General features: G+C 33.0%; 1 protein-coding gene across 1 annotated transcript in view; it reads left to right on the forward strand.

Moving 5' to 3' along the window:
- Positions 1–21,135, forward strand: part of LOC145692079 (uncharacterized) — a 290,578-nt gene that overhangs the window by 227,333 nt on the left and 42,110 nt on the right. Inside the window, exon 15 of the mRNA XM_081767371.1 lies at positions 12,295–12,330. Within this exon, the coding sequence (XP_081623497.1) occupies positions 12,295–12,330 (36 nt within the window). The remainder of the gene's footprint in view (positions 1–12,294; positions 12,331–21,135) is intronic.

Raw genomic sequence — 21,135 nt, forward strand, 5'->3', positions numbered from 1 at the left:
TTATCGTCAATGTTATTTTGATGAAGAACATACAATACATATACATGACTCACATTACGAGTTTAGGTTGCTTGCTTGTATCGCACACTGTGATCTTTTTTAACGACATAGAGGATATCTTCTGTGATTTATAAGTGTCAGAGCTAAAATTATCGCTCTTAATTTAAAGTTGTCGTTTCCAATGGCCCGTCTCACACTGGGAACGATATAAACCATCAAAGGTTTATGCTGGAACTACGTCCAAGCTTAGGAACGTACAGTTGTATAAGATGCAAACCAAGGAATGAGGTAGCACCTATATCCAGGCTGATATTCACTTAGCCGTCGCTGCATACAGCCACAATCTATGCCACACTTCATTCCAAAATCTCGATACCGTCGAAGCACTGTTGGTAATCTATTTACGCATTGCTATCGTAGTCCGCCCAGGAGCTATGTGTTTTCTCTCTATGATTCTCCAACCGTTTTAAAGAAAAATTTGTGCACATCTATATCTCATTGCATTTACCGCACATGACTTTGTATGTACACTTTAACTCTACAGCAATATGGTTCTTCCTCCCTTAAATATTTGACATTTTACAAGAGCTTTTGTCATTTCAAATGCTTCTAATATAAAATCGGTATCCTTTCAACTCATGTTCTTTAAACATTTTTGGGCTTAATTTTATTTCTACTATGAACGTCGTCAAATTATCCATATACTATGTTTCCAACATGTATACCATGGTTTTTCGATATTTTTGATCTCCATAAATTTACAAACCTATAAACTTATCTTGTATTTGAGAAATCAAACTATCCCGTATCATCACACCGTACCTCTTTATCTAATACTTCCACTTACTGTTACTACGGTATTCCATAGAAAGGTTTCTACTGCTCCAACACCAATAACATTCTTGTTCGTTACTTTGAAAAACACTACAGCCAGAAAATAATCATATTGTGTTGTATGGTATCATGAAAGTCCATTGTATATAGGTGTATGAGATTGTCGTTGATGTTGTAGTACTATTCATTGAAACATATTAAACGTAATTATCAGTAAGAGAATATTGATGCTTCAGTACTATTATCTTTTTAGTATCGAGAATGAAAATGAGTGTTGATGAATTTCTTGACAACAAACATCCACATTAGGAACAAACTATCCAAATCAAAGCACATGTCTCATAATATAAATATGCTGAGTTCTTGTAGAACGAAATCATTATTTATATATACTTCACATTTTCAATAGTCTTGATATCCATAAAGTTATAGTGTTGCATTTGAAAAGTCAGTTGTTATAGTGTCGTAACAACATACTTATTATATTCTCACAATAGCTTTTCTTCTAGTATATCGGTATGTTGTAGAAGAGCCTGGTGAATCATCTATAACATATTTCTTCATATATCTATTTTTTAAAATATTCCACAATAATACGGTTCATATTGTAATTTTTAAGTTTTTATACAAGGTATTTTTTTTTAAAAAAGTGATTTAATGAACTTGGAATTTATATATAACTTGTAGAAGGACTTTCTATTCAGTTACATTGCTTCTTACAAGAATGCAAAGCTTATTAGGCACTAAAATGTGTTAGACGTATTTCATGGTTGCATAAGTGCTCTGAATTAGCTTGTATAATTGAGCGGCTCGGGAGTAAAACGTGATAACCCACATTCCGGTCGAAATTGAGTAATAAAAACATCCTTGCTCTGCATGAAATTCTGGTGGTGGTGAATGGAACAAGAAGTTCATTCGGTTGACGGAAGTTGGCCGAAATGCATGAGCTAATTCATGCAACTTATATCACCCTGCAAGTAAAACCTGATAAGCCACGTCAAGATGGCGGAAAGTGTTGTGTCGCAAACTGCGTCCAGTGATGTTTCAGAAGACTTGGAAGCACATTCTTTGATTATGGACTTTAGGACGACAGTGACGTTGTTCCGAATTATATTTCCGACTAAAGTAGCTCATCTGAGAAGAATGTTGAGAGCCAGATAAGTGATTATGAATATTGTAAACAATAAATCTGAGCTGAGTGCTTGTGTCTGTTGGTTTTCAGGTTTTACGTGCACACCGTACGGGTGCGAACTGAAAGTTATACTGGGTCGTTGATAGAGGAGTGGCGTTGATGAAACAAATGTTATGAACAAAGGAAAAGCTAAAATACATGACTATGTACAGATATTTGTGATATTTGTGAGATACATGGTATTTATCTAGAAACGACTTTGTGCGTTGTCGTGTTTACGACGCCCAATCCACGCAAGCAAATTTCAGGACGTGCAAGGTTGTTGGAAATTAGTAACAGCGCCGATTTCTCTGTAACTTTAGAGGGACCCTTTCAGATGTAGAAGGCATATATGAGTATTTTAAGACAAATTGAATTCAAATTATGCCAAATATTGTATACTCATAAATAAAATGCCGGCTCCCTGGCCTCCCCATGATCGGCGCCCTTGGCAATGGGTGCTCCTTCTATGCTGAATTCTATAAACAATTTGAAGCTGACAAGAGCGACGAACATGAATTTCTCGATGATTCTGTTTAAATACTCATTTCAGGAAATGTGCAGTGTATTTCCATTCAGATAAAACATGATAACCAACATTTTGAACGGTTATACTTCTAAAAGACTGAGTTTTCAACAATAATGTGCTCTGAATTATGTCGGTAGCAGTGTCGATTTTGAAGAGGAAATATCAACAATTAATAAATTTGTATTTGTGTGTAATATTTTCATTGTGTTTTTAGTACAGATTATCACAAAATTTCGTTTCCGTTTTTCTCGATTTCAACCCTTTGTGGGTTATCACGTTTTACTGCCGAACCGGTAAATAGTTTCAGCATAGTTTCATTGCTGGACATTAATACAATGAAGTTCGTTATTTCGTTTGACCAAGGACCAAGTTATTTGTTGGAATCTAAAATTGGTCATTTAGTTTTCGTACATAGAACAATTATTGCAGGGGCGTCATTTAGGGAGGGCAGGAGGGGGCAATTGCCCCCCCCAAGAGTTTGAGTAATACATATACTTTAATCGATTGACTACTAATATACTTCTACAAAACGTGAAAGTCTTCTTATGCCTGTGGTGCTCTTGCCCCCCTCAAGCGAAGTCTGAATTGACGCCCCTGAATTATTGTGACACTATTTTCTTTGTATCCACGTATTATATACTTTACAAAATTGCCGAAGTGACTTATACTAAAATATCACACTTTACTTGTAGTAAACTTCTTTGATTCTTGTCTTGAGGTGGTTAGCTGATCTATCCTACCCCTTTCATTACTTTTTTTTAAATTTACTTGAAACTAAGGAACACCAAGCAAAGGCTAAGACTACATTAAAGTGGACATTAAAACCAATTTGGCTTTACATTCACATATATTATAAATTTGGGTTTATAACGATGATTCATATACAGTTGCACAACTTTATATTTGAGAAATGAAGCTATGTCTTCATTAAATTCTTGATATAACTAACAGACAGTTAAATTAGAAATGTTTTATTTAATAAAGGAATAGTTAAAGCAAGTATCAAGATAACATTTGAAAAACGTAAAACATGTTTTAAAGAGTTACACCATTTTAAATAAGAACTCTTTGACCAGAGCAATATACTTATTTACAACACTAAAAAACTGTGTAACATTTACAACAACTAGCATTGCCCTTCTCCGACACTCAATCTCTGTAGAATCAATCTCTGAAAAATACTTAGTCTCTGAGAAAGATAACGGTAAGTGTATGAAAATGTTATACATTCTTTTAGTTTTGAATAAGTATACTACTCTTGTCAGAAAGCTTTTATTTATTTGGTAAGTTCTAGAATCGATTTTTTTTCCATTAGCAATTAATTTACTGCTACAGTTGTATAACTCTTCAGTTGTAACACAATACCACTATTATCAATCTTAGCTTATTTTTTTATTAGTTTACTATATTTCTATATGAATAACGTAACTAGTATCCATTCACTTATGATTTTAATAAGTTACACATTTTTCTTATTATTTTATACACATATCCCAATTCTGCTAGATTGGTATAAATTTTCTTTGGATAAATTATCAATATTTCAAAATTGTCTCTTGTGAGTGACTCCTTACTAGATGTGAGCGCCGAATAATAAGTTAATTAGTTTAACACATACACCAGATATATATATATATATATATATATATATATATATATATATATATATATATGTGTGTGTGTGTGTGTGTGTGTGTGTGTATAGTCTTTGTATATACTGATATTTCAGTACAACAGTTAAATATACCCAGTAGTGTGTAAAATCTGTATCAGTACATCACACATAAGGATATTTATATAGAGGATGTTTCATAACAACACCGACAACGTTTGGGAGGTGATTCCCGATTCCAAGGTGAAAGAAGAAATATAGACCAACCTGGGTGGACAAATGCTTCCTTTCGGTGTCATAGGCTGCCGAAAACATGAAAAAATTAATTTTAAGGGTCCATAGCTTCAAGACTGTAGGACCTACCGTACTCATGTCAAGACTTTACTTAGGGAGTAGTATGTGTCCTATCCAAATATCCAAGTTTCACAATCCTGCGGTACTTCCGCAACCATTTTATAGAGATAGTTGGTGAGTACTTCAAATTATATGCTCGCAACCAAACTTCCTCTATAAAAATTGCTGAGTGAGTACCTTAGGATTTTGAAACTTGTATTTTTGGATAGCACACATATTAGTGTCTTAAGTGAAGTCTTGATCCAACTACGGTAGGTCCCACAGTTTTGGAGTTATAGACTTTTAAAGTTCATTTTTTCATGTTTTCGGCAGCCTATAACTCCGATAGAAAACATTTGCACGCCCAGGTTGGTCCATACTTTTTGTCTTATCTTCGTGTGAGGAGTCACCTCCCAAACATTGTAGGTATTGTTTTGAAGCATCCTGTATATTGTAGGAATGCATACATTTACGGCTTTACATCAGATATGCATGACATATTTTACTCAGGCTATTCAAATTATTTTCTCCTTTAAAAATGTTAACAGCTGACACGTATTAGCACATTCACTAAATTTCCATTTTAATCTGCATTATTACATTAAATGTACCAAATCTGACTTGAGGACACCAATATCGATACCATATACTTTCACACTTTACTTATATACCACCAACAAGATACTTTTCTATATGTAGTCGTTAATTCATGAAAAATTCATTCCCTTCCTCATATGAAAGGAATGCTATATAATGCAGTTGTTGATTCCTTGGAGAAATAAGACGTGATGGCAAGGTAACCACTTTAAAATGTAACATGATATTCAAATAATTGACTTTGGTGTTACAGTATTACCCACGACTGAGTATCCACTAGGAGTACCTAACATTGATGAATTATTTGAAAGAACAACTAAAAAGTCCCGTTTAAAGAAAAAGCTTCGACCACGTAAGTATATGAGAATTATAATAACAAAACTAATTTTCTATCACACACAATGCAGTTCTAATCCACGAGTTGATAAATACGGACTTACGTACTATTGTACCAACACTATGAGGCAAAATCTTACAGTAAGTTATCTGCACTTTTGTTTTAGGTGATAATACGACGAAACTTTTGTTACCCTACTTGGATATATCACATCATAGTAATATTTGATGAAATCTAGCGATATACGCAAATGCACTGTATGCTATTGTATTATACAAAATAATGCAAAATTTTATGTTTAAACTGAACACATTGTAATATACACGAATACACATTATGCTATTGTAAAGCACACGTGTATGTTATTGCACATGCAAACTTTCCATGTTTTGCACTAAATCACTTTTGTATGCTTCCTATAAATGTTTATTTCTATTAATATGGAGTATTATTATTTGAAAGTAAGTTATATTTTTATGTCATATTTTCAGGGATTCTTTTATTTTCTCTACATTATTTGAAACACATTACTCTTCCCATATAACATTTGTTAAATTGTTTTGTGTATATCGCACCTTTTCGACAAAAGTGACGTAAGTAAAAAACCCCTTAAGGTCCAAGCTTGTATCCCTCGTGGGAAAAGTGGCATAACTCATAATTTGTTTTAAAGTTATTTTATAATCACAATGGTTTGTTCTTATTATAAATGACGAATTTCGCGCTCTGTCACTTTTCTCCTGAGAGATACGAGCTTGAACCTTAAGATGTTTTGACTTGTGTCACTTTTGTCGAAAAAGTGTGATATATATACGAAACATTTCAAAATATATAAACATTTTCATTTTGGACGATATTAATATTATTGCTGTAATTTCTGAATTTCTTATTTCTATACTGTTGCACAAATTGAACAACCCTATTAAGTAAATATTAGTACTAAATTTATAAGTTTATGGATATTTCAAAGTGTAGTACTTTAAAAATATATTTTCCTTGAATATTTATTAGTATCTTAATACTTTCCTTAAGTATAGAGAAATATTATTATGAAAGTAAATTTCGACACTCTGTTTGGAAACATAGCATCTTACATCTGAGAACTTTGTAGAAATCTGACTGCAATTTTTTATTATTTTTACTGTCAGTTTTAGAGAAATTAAGTGCAAGAATTATTGGACTTTCAATTGACATGTACATTATATTTCACAGTTAAAATCAAGATAGAAGAATGACCAATCTTTAAACCGTAATATTTGAACCTTACAATGCATTTGGTATATTTAAATGTACTTATGTAAAGGTTCTAGTACACTAGATATTAAATTCTTTTTTTTACTTATACTAATTATTTACTACTTATAAATAACATAAGATTACTGGGAGAAGTGGAATAAAATTTAGTATTAGGTACCTTGTGACTTTTGACTTGATCACGTGACACAGTCTGCTGCTTATGACAAACTGGACAGGCCCGAAAATTAAACAGTTATAAATATAATTATATATATTCAACGCAGTTTGTAGTAATGATCATATAATACAATTAATTAAGAAAGTTAAAAAACTCAAATTTATTAGATAGTTTTTCATAACATTAGAGAATGTACAAGAAACATTAAAACTTCATGTGGTTTGTAAATACAGCAACTATTTCTAAAACATGAAATGTTTTCAGAATTTCCATTTTATCAAGTAACGCACCTTCACCTTAACAAAAATAAATTAATTTTGGTAATTTATTAGTTAACAAAGACGGATGCTTAAGTTATTATGTTGGCCGGTATAATCACAGTCTAGATATTTCGAATTTTTAATTATATTGTTTTGACACCTCTCCCACATTATCATTAAGTAAATATTATTGTTTCAATTGTTGCTATTTCTTACAAAAAAAAAGTGTAAAAATAATAAGTTGTATAATTTGATTCATATTTGACAAAATACAGACGGTATATCTTGGTTATTTAGCCAGAAAGAAGAAAGATACTCAAAATCAAACTCCATTGTACGTGTTTAAATTGCGTATTTAATATTTGTGTTACTGTTAATTGTTCTATATTAACTATATTGCGACAAATGGTATTAAACTCTATAAAAGTCCACTAAGAGTCAATAGACATTTTTCTGTATAAAGAATTAAAATCTAATGTTTGAACTATAGGATGTGAATTTACTCTTAAAATTATATATATGATTTGAAAAAGGTCAATACATTTACTGAACATATAATCAACTTAAATTGATATACGAACAAGCTGGACACTTTCCCCAAGATATTTCTCTTAAACCACCAAAGGTTCTACTGCTATATATTTAATAATATAAGCAAACAAATAGCAGAAAATCATTTTATCATTAGTATGGTGTGGAGTGCTATTGTCGTAATATAAATATTTATTATGTTTTGATCATTATATATATATATATAGGTTTTACAAAATGTGTCAATATTTTGGGGACATATTTTGTACATCAAAATAAGAAAACATTTCTTATGGATCTGTGCTCAAAAGTAGATAGTTTCAGAGTTATAGGGTGTCGAAAACGTGAAACAAGTGAAATTTAAATCTTCATAGCTCCACTACTATCGGACCTGTCATAGTCGGATCAAAACATCACTGAGAAACTGGTATGAGAACTATCCAAATATTCAGGCTTAAGAATACTCCAGTACTTAAACATCAATTTTTTAGAGAGATAAGTGGAGAGTGATCAAGTATTCCAGAACAGCCTTCCTAAAAATGAGTATGCAAGTACCGGAAGTTCTGAAACATGGATATTTGGATAGTTCACATACTAGTTCCTCAGTGATATCTTGACCCGACTACGATCGTTCCTATAGTAGTGGAATTATGGACTTTTAAAGTTCATTTTTTCACGTTATAGCACCCTCTAACTACGAAACTCTGAACTTCCGATCATAAGCCATGTAAATTTTTTTCTTACATTGAAGTAAGGAATCTCTTTCCAACATACTGTGACACATGTTTGTAACACCCTGTATATAGATATAGAAAATGATTTATCTGGTAACTTTGTAATTTAAATAAATTGTATACGGTGAAAACTTATTCCTATAATATTTGTGAAATCGTACAATGCCCCCACAATAATTTTGTAACATATGATTAATCTACTTACCTAACTGGACTAGGTTTGTACTAATAAAACTGTAAAATACCAAATAGAGTTATTCTACATCATTGTTGTCTAATTACGTTAACTATGTAACTTTTCAATTAAATGTAATTACTTCTATGATTTTGATTATTAATCTGTTAAATATAATTGTGAGACTTTCAAGATTTTTTTTGGTTTTAAGGTTGTTAATACGTTTCAAATGTCAATAACATAAATAGTTCGTAATTATACTAAATTTAGGCATCTTGATAACTAGAAAACCACATTAAGACATTTGAAGAGAACATATCCCATATTTTTCTAATAACGTTTGCTATTATAGAAGTTTTTAAACATTTTCCAAGCAAAAGTTTCAGTGAATTAAATGTTTCGTACAGTTTAGTTTATGAAACGTATAACAAAACATTTACTAAATTGCGAATTACAATATGCAATATGCCCTTAGTTCTGTCTCAAAGAATAAATTTAAAGAAAAACTTTTGCTAACACATAACATGAGATCACACAATTACGATTGACACTGATTGCACTTTAGGTATGACTGACTAATTTCTTTATGTTTTTATAAACTGTTTTTATTATAAAAAAAGCATAGTTTAGAAGTTATAGGGTGGCGAAAACGTGAAACAAGTAAAGCTTAAAAGTTAATAGCTCCACTACAACGAACCTATCGCAGTTGGGTCAAGACAACACTGAGGAACTGGTGCGTGAACTATCCAAATATCCATGTTTAAGAATAGTCTAGTACTTACACACCAATTTTTAGAGAGGTAAGTGAAGAGTGATGAAGTACTCCCAAACAACCTCTCTAAAAATGATTGTGCTAGTACCGGAGGTTCTGAAAAATGGATATTTGAATAGTTCACATACCAGTTCCTTAGTGATATCTTGACCCGATTACTATAGGTGCCATAGTGATGGAGCTATGAACGTTTTGACGTTCATTTATTTCACGTTTTCGGCGTCCTATATCCTCGAAACTATGCACTTCTGACCACAGGTCTATATGAACTTTTTTCTTATTTTGATATGAGAAATTTATTCCCAAAATATATGATAAACTTTTGTAACCCGCTGTATAGTATTTTAGAATTATTTACCAGTCTAACTATATATATATATATATATATATATATATATATATATATATATATATAGGGTGTCCCAGGAGGAAGGGGCAATATTTTGGGAAATGGTGATATGGGTGATTCTATGCAAAAAGTTCATTTGAACATAGGTCCTAATATCAACGGTTTAAGAGTTGCAGGTTGTGAACCATTCTTACATTTTGTTGTGCATTGATCACCCCATATTTACTCTACAAAGGTGAGACATAGCGAATTTGAAAGGTGATGGAATTTCTTTTTGAACGGTATGCAACACGTGGCAGTGATATCTTTGGAAGGGAAGCTATTGAGGGAAATTTGGGAAAGTTAAGGTTATTTAATGAAATTGGATGGCAATATTGATTCCCAAATATCCGTCAGTAATTTCACTTCCAAAGACATTACTGCCACTGTTGGATACCGTTGGACAGGCCATATCAACATCTTTCAAATTTGTCCCTGTGTTATCCCTGCAGAATAACTACAGGGTGAACTATATGCAATATAAAATCAAAAATGGTTCACAACCTGTAGCCCTCAAAGTGTTGAGATTAGGGCCCATGTTCATATATACTTTTTTGCTTAGAATGACCCATAATACTATTTTCCGAAGTATTGCCCCTTCCTCCTGGGACATCCTGTTGTTTCTAAAACATTCCGGAATGATTTTACTAATAGTAACATATTTATATCGATTCTAAGAATTGGTTTAATAAATATTAAAAAATGTTTTAGTAACATATACATATTTAAATAGTTTCTAAGAAATGTTTTGATAGATAAGTAATTCGCTAACTTTTGATAATATATAATTTTAAATGTGTTAATACTGTATGTTTGCTAATATGTTACTTAACTCAAGTAACTCAAGTATTCATCAATATTTTGGTAATCAATCGTTTCTTCAAACATTTACTATTATATAGAAGTTTTGAAATATTTCCCAAGCAAAGGTTTTTGTTAACTAAATATTTCGTAAAGCGTTTAGTTGATTAAACATATAACACAACATTTACTAACATATCTTGCTACTGAGTCTGAAGTAAGCTTACCTCTTTACTCTTTGATCTACTAATTTACGAAATATATTTCTTGTTGGCAAACTTATGGTAGTATCATGCGTCAGTTGCGAAATGACGAAAATAAATTAAGAAAAATTAGAAAGAAGAATAATGAAATACAATGGAATACAATCTAAAATAAAGATGATAAATGAACAAATCATTCTATCTACTAATTCTTGCATTGAAATGTAGAAGAAAGTTGTAAATTGTATTTATCTTTCGAAAAGGAAAAAAAAAAAAAAACTTTTAATGATCTGAATGAAGCAAACGTGAATTTGTTTATTTTTCACAAATCACACTCCAACGTAAAAATTAACAATTGTCAGCATATTTAATTTTAAGTTATAGTATGTGATTATTCTATCACAGCCTAAGTTAATATATTAACATATTTCAGTGACTTATCAATATACTTATGTAATTCTTACAAAAGACGTGTATGAAAACTGCCACTAATTTTATGTGCAACCTTTGTTAACTAAGTTTTTATTTTCAAAGATTCTCACTGTACTTCCCACAACTCATTAGTTTCTGAACTAAGTTGAATGTAGCAAACAATGTTTTATTTTTATTTTTTTATTTTTTTTATTTTTTTTAATGAGATCATTTGATAACTTACAAAATGCTACAAAATGGACTTATATGCTATTTAGAAACCTTTCATATAGCTCACAAATTTGACATTTACTGATAATAAGAATTGTTGATTTACAAGAAAAAATATCGATGTATTTATTATTTACTGCTTATTTGTTATTCTTTATTTCTTGAACTTTAAAATTAACATTGGGAATACTCTTAGGGACTTCAGGGAAAACCGTTAAGTTAAATTTACTTTGATGCACTTTATGTAGAATACTTGAAATCACTTTCTCTGTTCAGGAATAGGTATTCACTAATAAGTGAGATTATGGCCATGTACTATACGATTAATAATGGTGTTGTCGATTGAAAAGAAATATTATATTGTTCCATAAAGGTAGGAAATTATCGAGTAATTTAGGCCTAGAATTTTGAACTGCCCAAGTGTTTCATCCCAAATTTTATATAATTCAATAGGTATAGGTATTTCTCAACTACTGCGCTCTGTCTCTAAAATAGCATTATCAGTATTTATTGTAGGAAACACTAGGCCTTGTTTCGAGATATAATATCTTAACAAAATATGTACAAAATAACATCTTTCAAACTACGCCCACCCTAGGCAGCCCAAAGCCATATCGTAATACTTAAAATCCATTTTACTTCCATAGTTTTGCGTTTCCTTGTAAATATGTAATGATTTCCAACACAAATCCCAGGTCTTGCTGTCTTCGAAAATATATGTATCCTTGAACGTCATTTCTAGTACAAGCGACGTTACTTCAATATTTCTAACTCTTAGAATAAAACATTTCCAAATAATTAGCACTCCCCATTGTTTTCTCATGAGATTCAACATGAATTCAATTACTACGCACACTTTCGCGTACTAATTTCGCGGCTGAACGGGAACGGCGAATATATATTGTTATTATTAATATTTATTGTTTTGTTAATTAATAAATAAATTATCTTTTTCATATTTCAGTTCCCAAGTCAAGTGAAGAAATAACAACGGAGTCTTGTAAGTTGTGCAAATTTATATTTTTTTCTGCAACTTCCAGTTGAGCTGTCAGAAGGCAGACTAAACTACCGACATTTTCGTGCTGTGCGAAATAGATTTTATTGAAACAGCGACAACTTGATATGAGCTGCTGCAATAGGTACCGATACTTAAGTATCATGTGATCGTTGCATCGGTTTCTACAGTTAGTTCATCGTGGCATAAAGTTTGGCGTCAAATACACATAACTCAAAAGATTTCATGTTTAAACTCAAAAATCGACGAAAATGTGGTTAGTATAGTCTGGTTTCAGACAGCTCGAATAATAATACTATAATTGAGTGTTAACGTTATTACTTGCATAATTGATTTCTGTGCGTATGAAATAAGTAGCTATGGACAAAAAAGATGCAACTTTACTTTGGACCGTTTCTCAATGTTTGTGGTAGTTGATAAAATATGTACAATGACATCAAGGTCAGAGACTGGAAACTTCAAGGTCAGAGATAGAAAAACAAAAAAAAATCTTGTATAAATGAACTTTGAGAAAGATAAATAGAACTCAACCATCTTACTTCAAGTTGGTGAGTTGATTTTCACTTTAACGTCCCTTTCAGCAGCGAGGCTATATGAGACGGAACTTACTAATAAGCGTGGAATCCGAACCAGATCAGATACCTCCAGAAATCGAACCCGGGTCTTCCACGCCAGAGAGGCGTACGCCAACCGCTTAGCCATGAAGGAACTCGCATCTTACCTCTAGTATTAGCTATGCCAGTTTAAGCTACAGAGATCTACAAATTTCTTAGGGTTCTCTGGTTTTCAGTTACAGTCTAATTCCATAAATTCGTTAAAAGCTTAAAGCTAGAATATAAACATGTCATGCTGAAACTTCCATTATGAAATTTTCTTTTGTATTAATTTTTGAAAACATTCACCTAATTTAACAAAAAAATTGGTTACTTACCAATACATCCTCTCGTGTGAAAACTATTCTTCAGACGTATCGGAACATCAAGCTAGTTCCGTTTTCAGTGGTAAGCTAACAAGGGTAAAAATGGATAAGAAAGTGAAATGGAATCTTTAAGTTTTACGTCCCACGTTTATGCCGTCTAGGCTAAAAAGGACGGTGAATATTGAGAAATGAATGAAATGGTGGAATGAAGAAAGTGGCAGGAAATGGGAGAATCTCGAGACAGCCAACGGACACGGTGTTTGTCCAAAACAAATTTCACTTGGTGCGAGCTGAGATCGAACCAAGAATCCCATGCACCAGAGATGAACCCATGCTTCAAAAATGGATAAGAGAAATAAGGTATAGGAATAGGAATATATAAAACTAAATGAATGTAACGTAAAAGAAATGGTTACTGAAAAGAATGAGCAGAGCACTGTGGGAAAAAGAAAAAAGTTGAGTTTGAAAGAAGCATGGTGTTTGCGCTACGTTACTGTTGCCAGATCCAAAATACACATCAAAGTTAGGTAGCCAGATTTTGTCTATGTTGCCAAAATCCAGATTTGAATTCGGTTTATATTTATGAATAAAGAATAATTCTTTAACCTTCTTCTTCTTCTTCTTTTTTTTTCCTGAAGCTACTACATTAACTTGTTTCATATTATCTGAATGTTGTTTTAGGTGAAGTGACAATCTCGACATACCCTCGTCTTGTGACATTTTTCACTGTGTAATGTGTTCTTTAGTTCGGGTGTTAATATTGCGTTTGGTTTGACCTATGTATGAAGAGTCACATTCCCATTGAACACAATAAATGCCTGAACCATTTAGTGTATCAACAACAAAATAACTTTTAAAGCCGGTTAGATAAAGTTATTTTATTTAAATAACATTTAAATAACTTTTGATTTAAGAATACTTATTAAATCTAGAATTTGGTAACATTGATAAAATCTGGTTAGCTAACTTCGGTGTGTATTTTGAATCTGGCAACAGTGACTTAGCATAGACAACACGTTTCTTTATTTCACTTATTGTACTCTGCTCGTGTTTTCTAGTACCCATATATCACGTTATATTTATTGGTGGTACGTATTACTTTTTCCATACCATATTTCTCTTATCCTTTTCTATGCTTGTTACCTTACTAATGAAGACTGAACTAGCTTGTTGTTCCGATACGTCTGGAGAACCTTTAGTTTTTCTACGGGAGAATATTTGATAACTAACCAATTTTTTTGTTAAATTCTGTTAAGTTCGCAAAATTAATGAAAAAGAGAATTTAACAATGAAAGTTTCAGGAATTTGTACTTTTAATAATTACACCTTTATATTTTACCTTTAACCTTTCAAGGATTTTATGAAATGAAACCGTGGGAAGAAATGAGGAAACCTCAAGAAACCTTATTAACATTATTATGTCCAACACAAACTAAGATAGTCAGGAATCGAACCAAGATGCCTTTGCATTAAAGCTGTATCTTCTACCACAAAGCTACCCTACCGCTCAAAAGTGTTTTAAGAATGGGTGTGAAAACATAGGTGCAGGAGTTCTGTAAAACTATAAAGGAAACAGCTCCTTTCCATCTGTCCACTTACTTCATGCAGCAAAAGAAAATCGTCAAGTTAGAGACAATAATAAGCGAAAACTCATAAATAACTAGTGATATTATCCATTGTTCGGGACTCCCGATGGCTCAGTAATAGAGCGCTTACCTCTGGTGCGTGGAGTCTCTGGTTTGATCTCCAGTGAAATAAGTTTGTGGGGGACAACATCCTGCTTCTTTAAACTATTCCGATACCTGTCCTGAATCATAACAGAGTCTATCTGATATCTTCCGCCGTCTATTGGTAATTTCCATGTATATCTTCTTCTCTTGTACTGATTGAACCAAGTGTTCCCAATTACTAGTGGATTCTGTCTACAGAAATTCACCAGTCCCTCTCCCCTTTCATTTCTTTCACCTAAACCATATTTGCCTACGATACTACCTTCCTGTTTTTCTCCCACAACTGCATTGAAATCTCCCATTAGAATTATCCATGCACCCTTCTTCTCCCTATCTATAATTTCTTCTATTTTCTCATAATTTTCCTCTACTTCTTCAGTTGCATGCGAAGTCCTCGGTACATATGTCTGTATAACCACTAAATCCTTCGTTTCCCCTTTAAGTCTTAACATCATAACTCTATCATCAATAAATTCTACTTTCACTACCTTCTCCTTTAAGCGCTTTCCAAGAATAATTCCTACGCCATTATGACCGCCCTTTTCATTACCTGAGTAAAACATTCTATATCCTTCGCTGTTCAATACCCCGTTACCTTCCTATCTAACTTCACAAACGCCTACCAAATCTAAATTATTTTGTTTCATTTCTTCTTTAAGATTTTCTAATTTTCCTCCCTGTAACATAGTACGTACGTTCCATGTCCCTATCCTAAACCTTTTGTTCTTCCTTGTCTTTCTTTCTGTGTCTGTCGTCCCCCAATTATTACTTGCTCGTCCAATAGTCCTTCCCAAGCCATCCTCCTCCCGGAGATCCGAATGGGGGGATATTTTACCTCCGGAACTACATTTTGACCTGCGAAAGACCATTGTTCATATGTTCTCTTTTTGCTGCCAGCAAACTAGGGAAAATAGTGTGGTGGTTTCCCGTTGCCTTCCACCCCGCAGTATGTCAGCCGTTAAAGTCACTCTGATCACGCTTGGGACTAATGTCCAAGTTGCCATACCAATCACTATGATTTCCGCCAACTTGGCTCCTGGAGAACTGCTGCCTTCTCCCAGAACACTCTTCGTCTGGCTACTCCATTTAGACCAATTCGGTAGGGGTGGCTCTTCTGGTAGTGAACTACCACCGACACAGCTCTAAATTTCACTGTAGCACGCAATCCTCCCCACCCGACACATAAGTGTCTTCGTAAACGTGGTGTTTATCGGGAAGGGCTTCAAATCATGATGCTGTATCATGATGAAGCGAGCGATCTTCCTTCCTGTTGACTTCAAACTATATGAATACGTCTGTGAATTTCAACAAAAAATACATGTACTATGTACTATTAAAGTCATTTATAAAAAATCCAATGCTTTATTTAAAATCGGAGCAAATGAATCTTCAGATATATCTCTATGCAATTATTTGCAAATGCAGTAAGAGAAGAACTGTCTCAAATAGATATTTTAAAGGCGAAAAGGTAATGTGAAAAAATTTAAAGTGCCCTGATATTATTTATCTGCACAGACATTTTTACTATATTTAAGACATTCCTTAAACGTAAATTGATTTCTATAGTACCTTTCAAAGCGAGGTAATATTACCCCTAACTTCTAAAAAATTATGTGTATTTCAATATGTACTGATGTAATAATTAGATCTATAAAACATTTTAATGCACATCTTCTATTACCTAGGTAGTTCGAATTAACAAAAATATATATTTCCAATTTTCTACTTAAATCTATATCTTTATTGAAATGTTGCATTTGTAAGACTATAACAAATGCCATAAAGGTATCCCTATTTTATGAAATGTATAATTGAATTACGTCCTTTTATTACAAAAAATAAATTTACATCTTCATTTATTATATCATTTTAAAAATATGTGTCAAGTTTCATTTAATGCATTTGAAATGTATGTTTCCCAGCATTATTTTTCTAATATGTAGCAAAAAAATAACAATAATAATAATAATAATAATAATAATAATACCTGGTTTCATCCAACGTCTTATTGATACTATATCCTGTTCTTTTGTAGTAGTCTAAGATTTAAGCTATTCAAACTTGATGAACGTCAGTCTGTGCAGCGTTGCCAAAGTCACAAAACGCAAAAGCCAAACAACAGCATGGAAAAAATTATCTATACATCTACCATCAGAACTGAAGTCATTAATTTCCTACCTGCATTACCTTAAGGTACATTGTCACACTCTGTTGAATACGAATTTTGTTCTATTACACAATGCTACTTCCAATGTACTTTAACTCACTTTACAATGATGTGAAACTTAGCATAGTGTGTCAGAACGGAATACATTTTACAAAAAGTTATCATAAAATTCCTTTTCCAAAATCAGGAGAGTGTAAGTAAATACATTCTTTGTTCATTACTTATCGTCCTTCAACACTCTTAGGAAAATATTATTGCGAACCGCAAGGGAAATATGTACCATATTCCCTCAAAACAATTTTTTTTTCTTTTTTTCTTTACGAAACTTTTGTGGAATATGTTTTAATCGGGGCTGAGCGGGTTTATTCTTACTACATAAGGGGACTAAATTGATCGTTTATTTTAATCCCAAGCACAGAGGATTACGGAAAAAGTTAAAGAAAATAAACGTATTATTGTATCAAGACCGAATGAGTTTTATATAAGTTATAGTAGAACTCCACAAAATTGACGGAGGTAACACTACTAAGTTATACTTCATTGAGCTCAGCTCTATGTAGAGTGAATAATTGATAAATCTTAATGAAAATATCTAATATATTACACCAAAATGGAACAATTGTAAGGGAAATTATCTAGAAACATATATATGGAGGTTGTTAATGAACCATACCGACAAACTGAAAGAGCTGGTTCCTTACATCAAAATAAGAGAAAAGTTCATATTGACGTATGGGGAAAAGTACATAGTCTCAGAGCTAGGGCTGTCCAAAATCGCGAAAAAGCTAAATTTCGAATTCGAGAAACTGTGGATTGTGGTAGTTATCAGGGTAAAGGGAGTCACGCATGTACAATCCAGAAATGCATATTCCATCAGTGTTCAATACGTGTACATGGTATTCCGTGCAGGATGAAATTCCCAGACATACCGTTAACCGAATTTTCAGATGTGCTCTAACTTTATGCTTGGTCCAAAGTAGGTAAACGATAAGCTTTGACAATATTGAACATGGAATCCTTTGGTGGGATGTCAGAAGTGTTAAGGAGCATGGTCCCTCGTGTTCGGGAAAGGGCGTGCTGCGAAGTTATCTTTCACGCTTAGAAGTGCAAATACGTGAAATATACCGTGATGAATTACATCACAGTACACGACACAAAAGAAAGTAGAGCTGCGGATACCTAAAACTTCCGACTTCCCTCAGAAGCACTGGATGTTCGTTGTTGTCAGTGTTTACATCTTGGCTATTTGGATCCACCTTATAATCAGGGCATATCTGAGAACACTGTTGAGAGCATATGTAAGTAAAGCGCCCTGTAGAGAATGCTTTGCACACCCATTGAACATTGATTAAATATGTATTTTTGGATTGCGTATGAGTGACTTCCCTTATGCTGATAAGGACCACCATCTACAGTTTCTCGAATTCCAAATAGAGCCTGTTGAAATTTAGCTTCTTCGTGATTTTGGACAGCCCCAGCTCTGAAACTATGCACTTTTCCCCATAGGTCCATATGAACTTTTTCTCTTGTTTTGATGTAAGGAACCACCTCTTAAAGTTGTCGGTATAGTTCATTACAAACTGTATATATATATATATATAAATTGTGGGCCTAACCTATACCGCATGTGGAAGGTGAATTCACCGTTCATTCTTGAGTAATATTAAATACAACCATTGTGGATTACGAAAAATAATAAAAGAAAATGCATTATATTCTACCAGAACCGAATCAATTTTAGAAAATTTGATGTCGAACTGTGGGGACGTAATGAGAAGTTTCTTTCTTCTTCACTGATTTTAACTTTCTGGAGATGGAATGACTTTGAAGCGCATACAAAATATACGACATATTACGCCAAAGTTTAACATTTTACACGAAAATAATCGTGAACACCTTTTTGAAGTTGAGGGGTTGGGTGACTTCATACCTTTGTTCTTCGCAGATCTTTTAGACACCAAAGCTAGCTGGATATTCGCACTGTCAAAAAGAAAATATACATTCTCTTGTCATAATCGAAATTTCTTTACGTGCTTTGTGGTGCTTTGTGTTGGAAAATTGTCTCCCATGTACTCGTGACTATTTGCTACATGGAATGAATTTTATCCCTCCCCCTCCTTTTTCTCCTTATACTTAAAAGATTGTAACCGCAAACAACATGGTTATTTCTGCAAGTAGAAAAATGGTACATTCCAGGTTTCATCAAAATCGTATAAGTATTAACGAGAGTTATTGTGGAATGGAAGGACGGATTTATGGAGAGACATACAAATGCCAACCAAGGTGAATAGTAGAAGCTTCGAAAACGTTCGTTTCAATTAACAGATAACTTTTATGCAAATGTTCTGAAATCGGAGTGTTTTGTGGCTGTCAAGTAATTAGATACGCTTTATAATATATTAGATTACAATTTATTAGATATATGGAAAATGGTTAAACCAAAAATTACACACAATATATCCTCTGTAATTTTAGAAAAGAATTGCAAAGAGTACTCTAAAGTAGTAGGGATTATCTTGTTACCAGCCCAATGTAAGTGTACAACTAATAACAATAAGTGAAGCAAGCGCTAGCATAGCTTCTACTACTTGGCTCGATTGGCATTTCTGTATTCATTCATCGGTCTGCTCCACGATAACTCTCGTAAAACTTGATCAATTTTGATGAAACTTGGTATGAGTCTACCTTCCAGTTGCAGAATTTACCCTACTTGTTGGGGTTGCAATTCATCAAGCATGATGTGTTAAAAGGGAGTAAACTCAACCCCATGTTACAAATATGCTAATGAAAGGAGGAAACATAGCAGAATCCTCTATAGTGCAAATTCTATAACACACAAAGAGTAAAAAAATGGCCGACTGGACCAAGACTCGAACCCGGGATCTCCAGTAGACTGGGTGACGTTATGGTTAACGCATCGGCACGGTATGCCGCAGATCCCGGGTTTGAGTCCCAGTCCAGTTAGTCACTTTTTTATTCTTTGTGTGTTGCATATGTGGCCCATGTGACAAGTTTACACAGCTCTAACAAAGAGAATTTCCCAATATAAATCAGGTGAAAAATGTTCCATTATGACAAATCTTAATATATACTTTCTTTAGAGCATTGTAAATACTCGTCCCCCCCCCCACACACACATACACACACACACACAAAAGAATTGATATTAAAATCTACCAGGAATGACAGTTTACATTAATCTCTTTTCCTCCCGAATTATATATATGTATGTACTATGATAATCTTCGTTAGAAAGTGTTTAAGTTTGACATAATGTGTCACACATTTTCTTAAAGAATTCCCAATAATTCCCTCTGTAATGAGTTGAAATCAATGAAGTATAAAGTAGTGGATTTATCATCCTGACCCTCCACCCTCAATTTCTTGCAGGCTTTAACGATCAATTTTCCAAAATTCATTCTGGCTTTATACAACGTAATGAACATTTTCTTGACTCATTTCCTTAATTCCCAGTGTTTGCGATTGAAATTAGTAAAGGTTGTACAGTAAATTCATTCATTCTCAAGTGGTATGGATTACTACACCTTCTCCGAATTAAAAAAAAAGAAAAGAAAGAAAAAAACGTATGTTTCTCGATTATTTCCGTTCCAAGTATTCGATTTTGGTATAATATTGTACTTTTTCCGCTTCTAAGATATTTACCTTACATGAAACTAATATAAGTAAAGAATAAGATACTGGTATTGCTCCTCCCCTCTTTCCGAATTTAGAGTTCTAACATAACTTACATAAAATTCATTCGGTTTTGATACAATATTATGTATATGTTCTTTGACTTTTTTCTGTAATCTCTTGCGGGTTAAAATTAATCAAGAACGACCGGTGAATTTAGTCACCTCATATGGTATGGATCACCCCTCCATTAAAAATATATTTCACGATAATTTTCTGAACGAAATATACTTGGATTTGAAGAATTACGATGTATGTTTTGTGAGAGCTACGCAATGATT

This window comes from Thermobia domestica, chromosome 8 (assembly GCF_964235325.1).
Source record: "Thermobia domestica chromosome 8, izTheDome1.hap1.1, whole genome shotgun sequence".
Lineage (NCBI taxonomy): Eukaryota > Metazoa > Arthropoda > Insecta > Zygentoma > Lepismatidae > Thermobia > Thermobia domestica.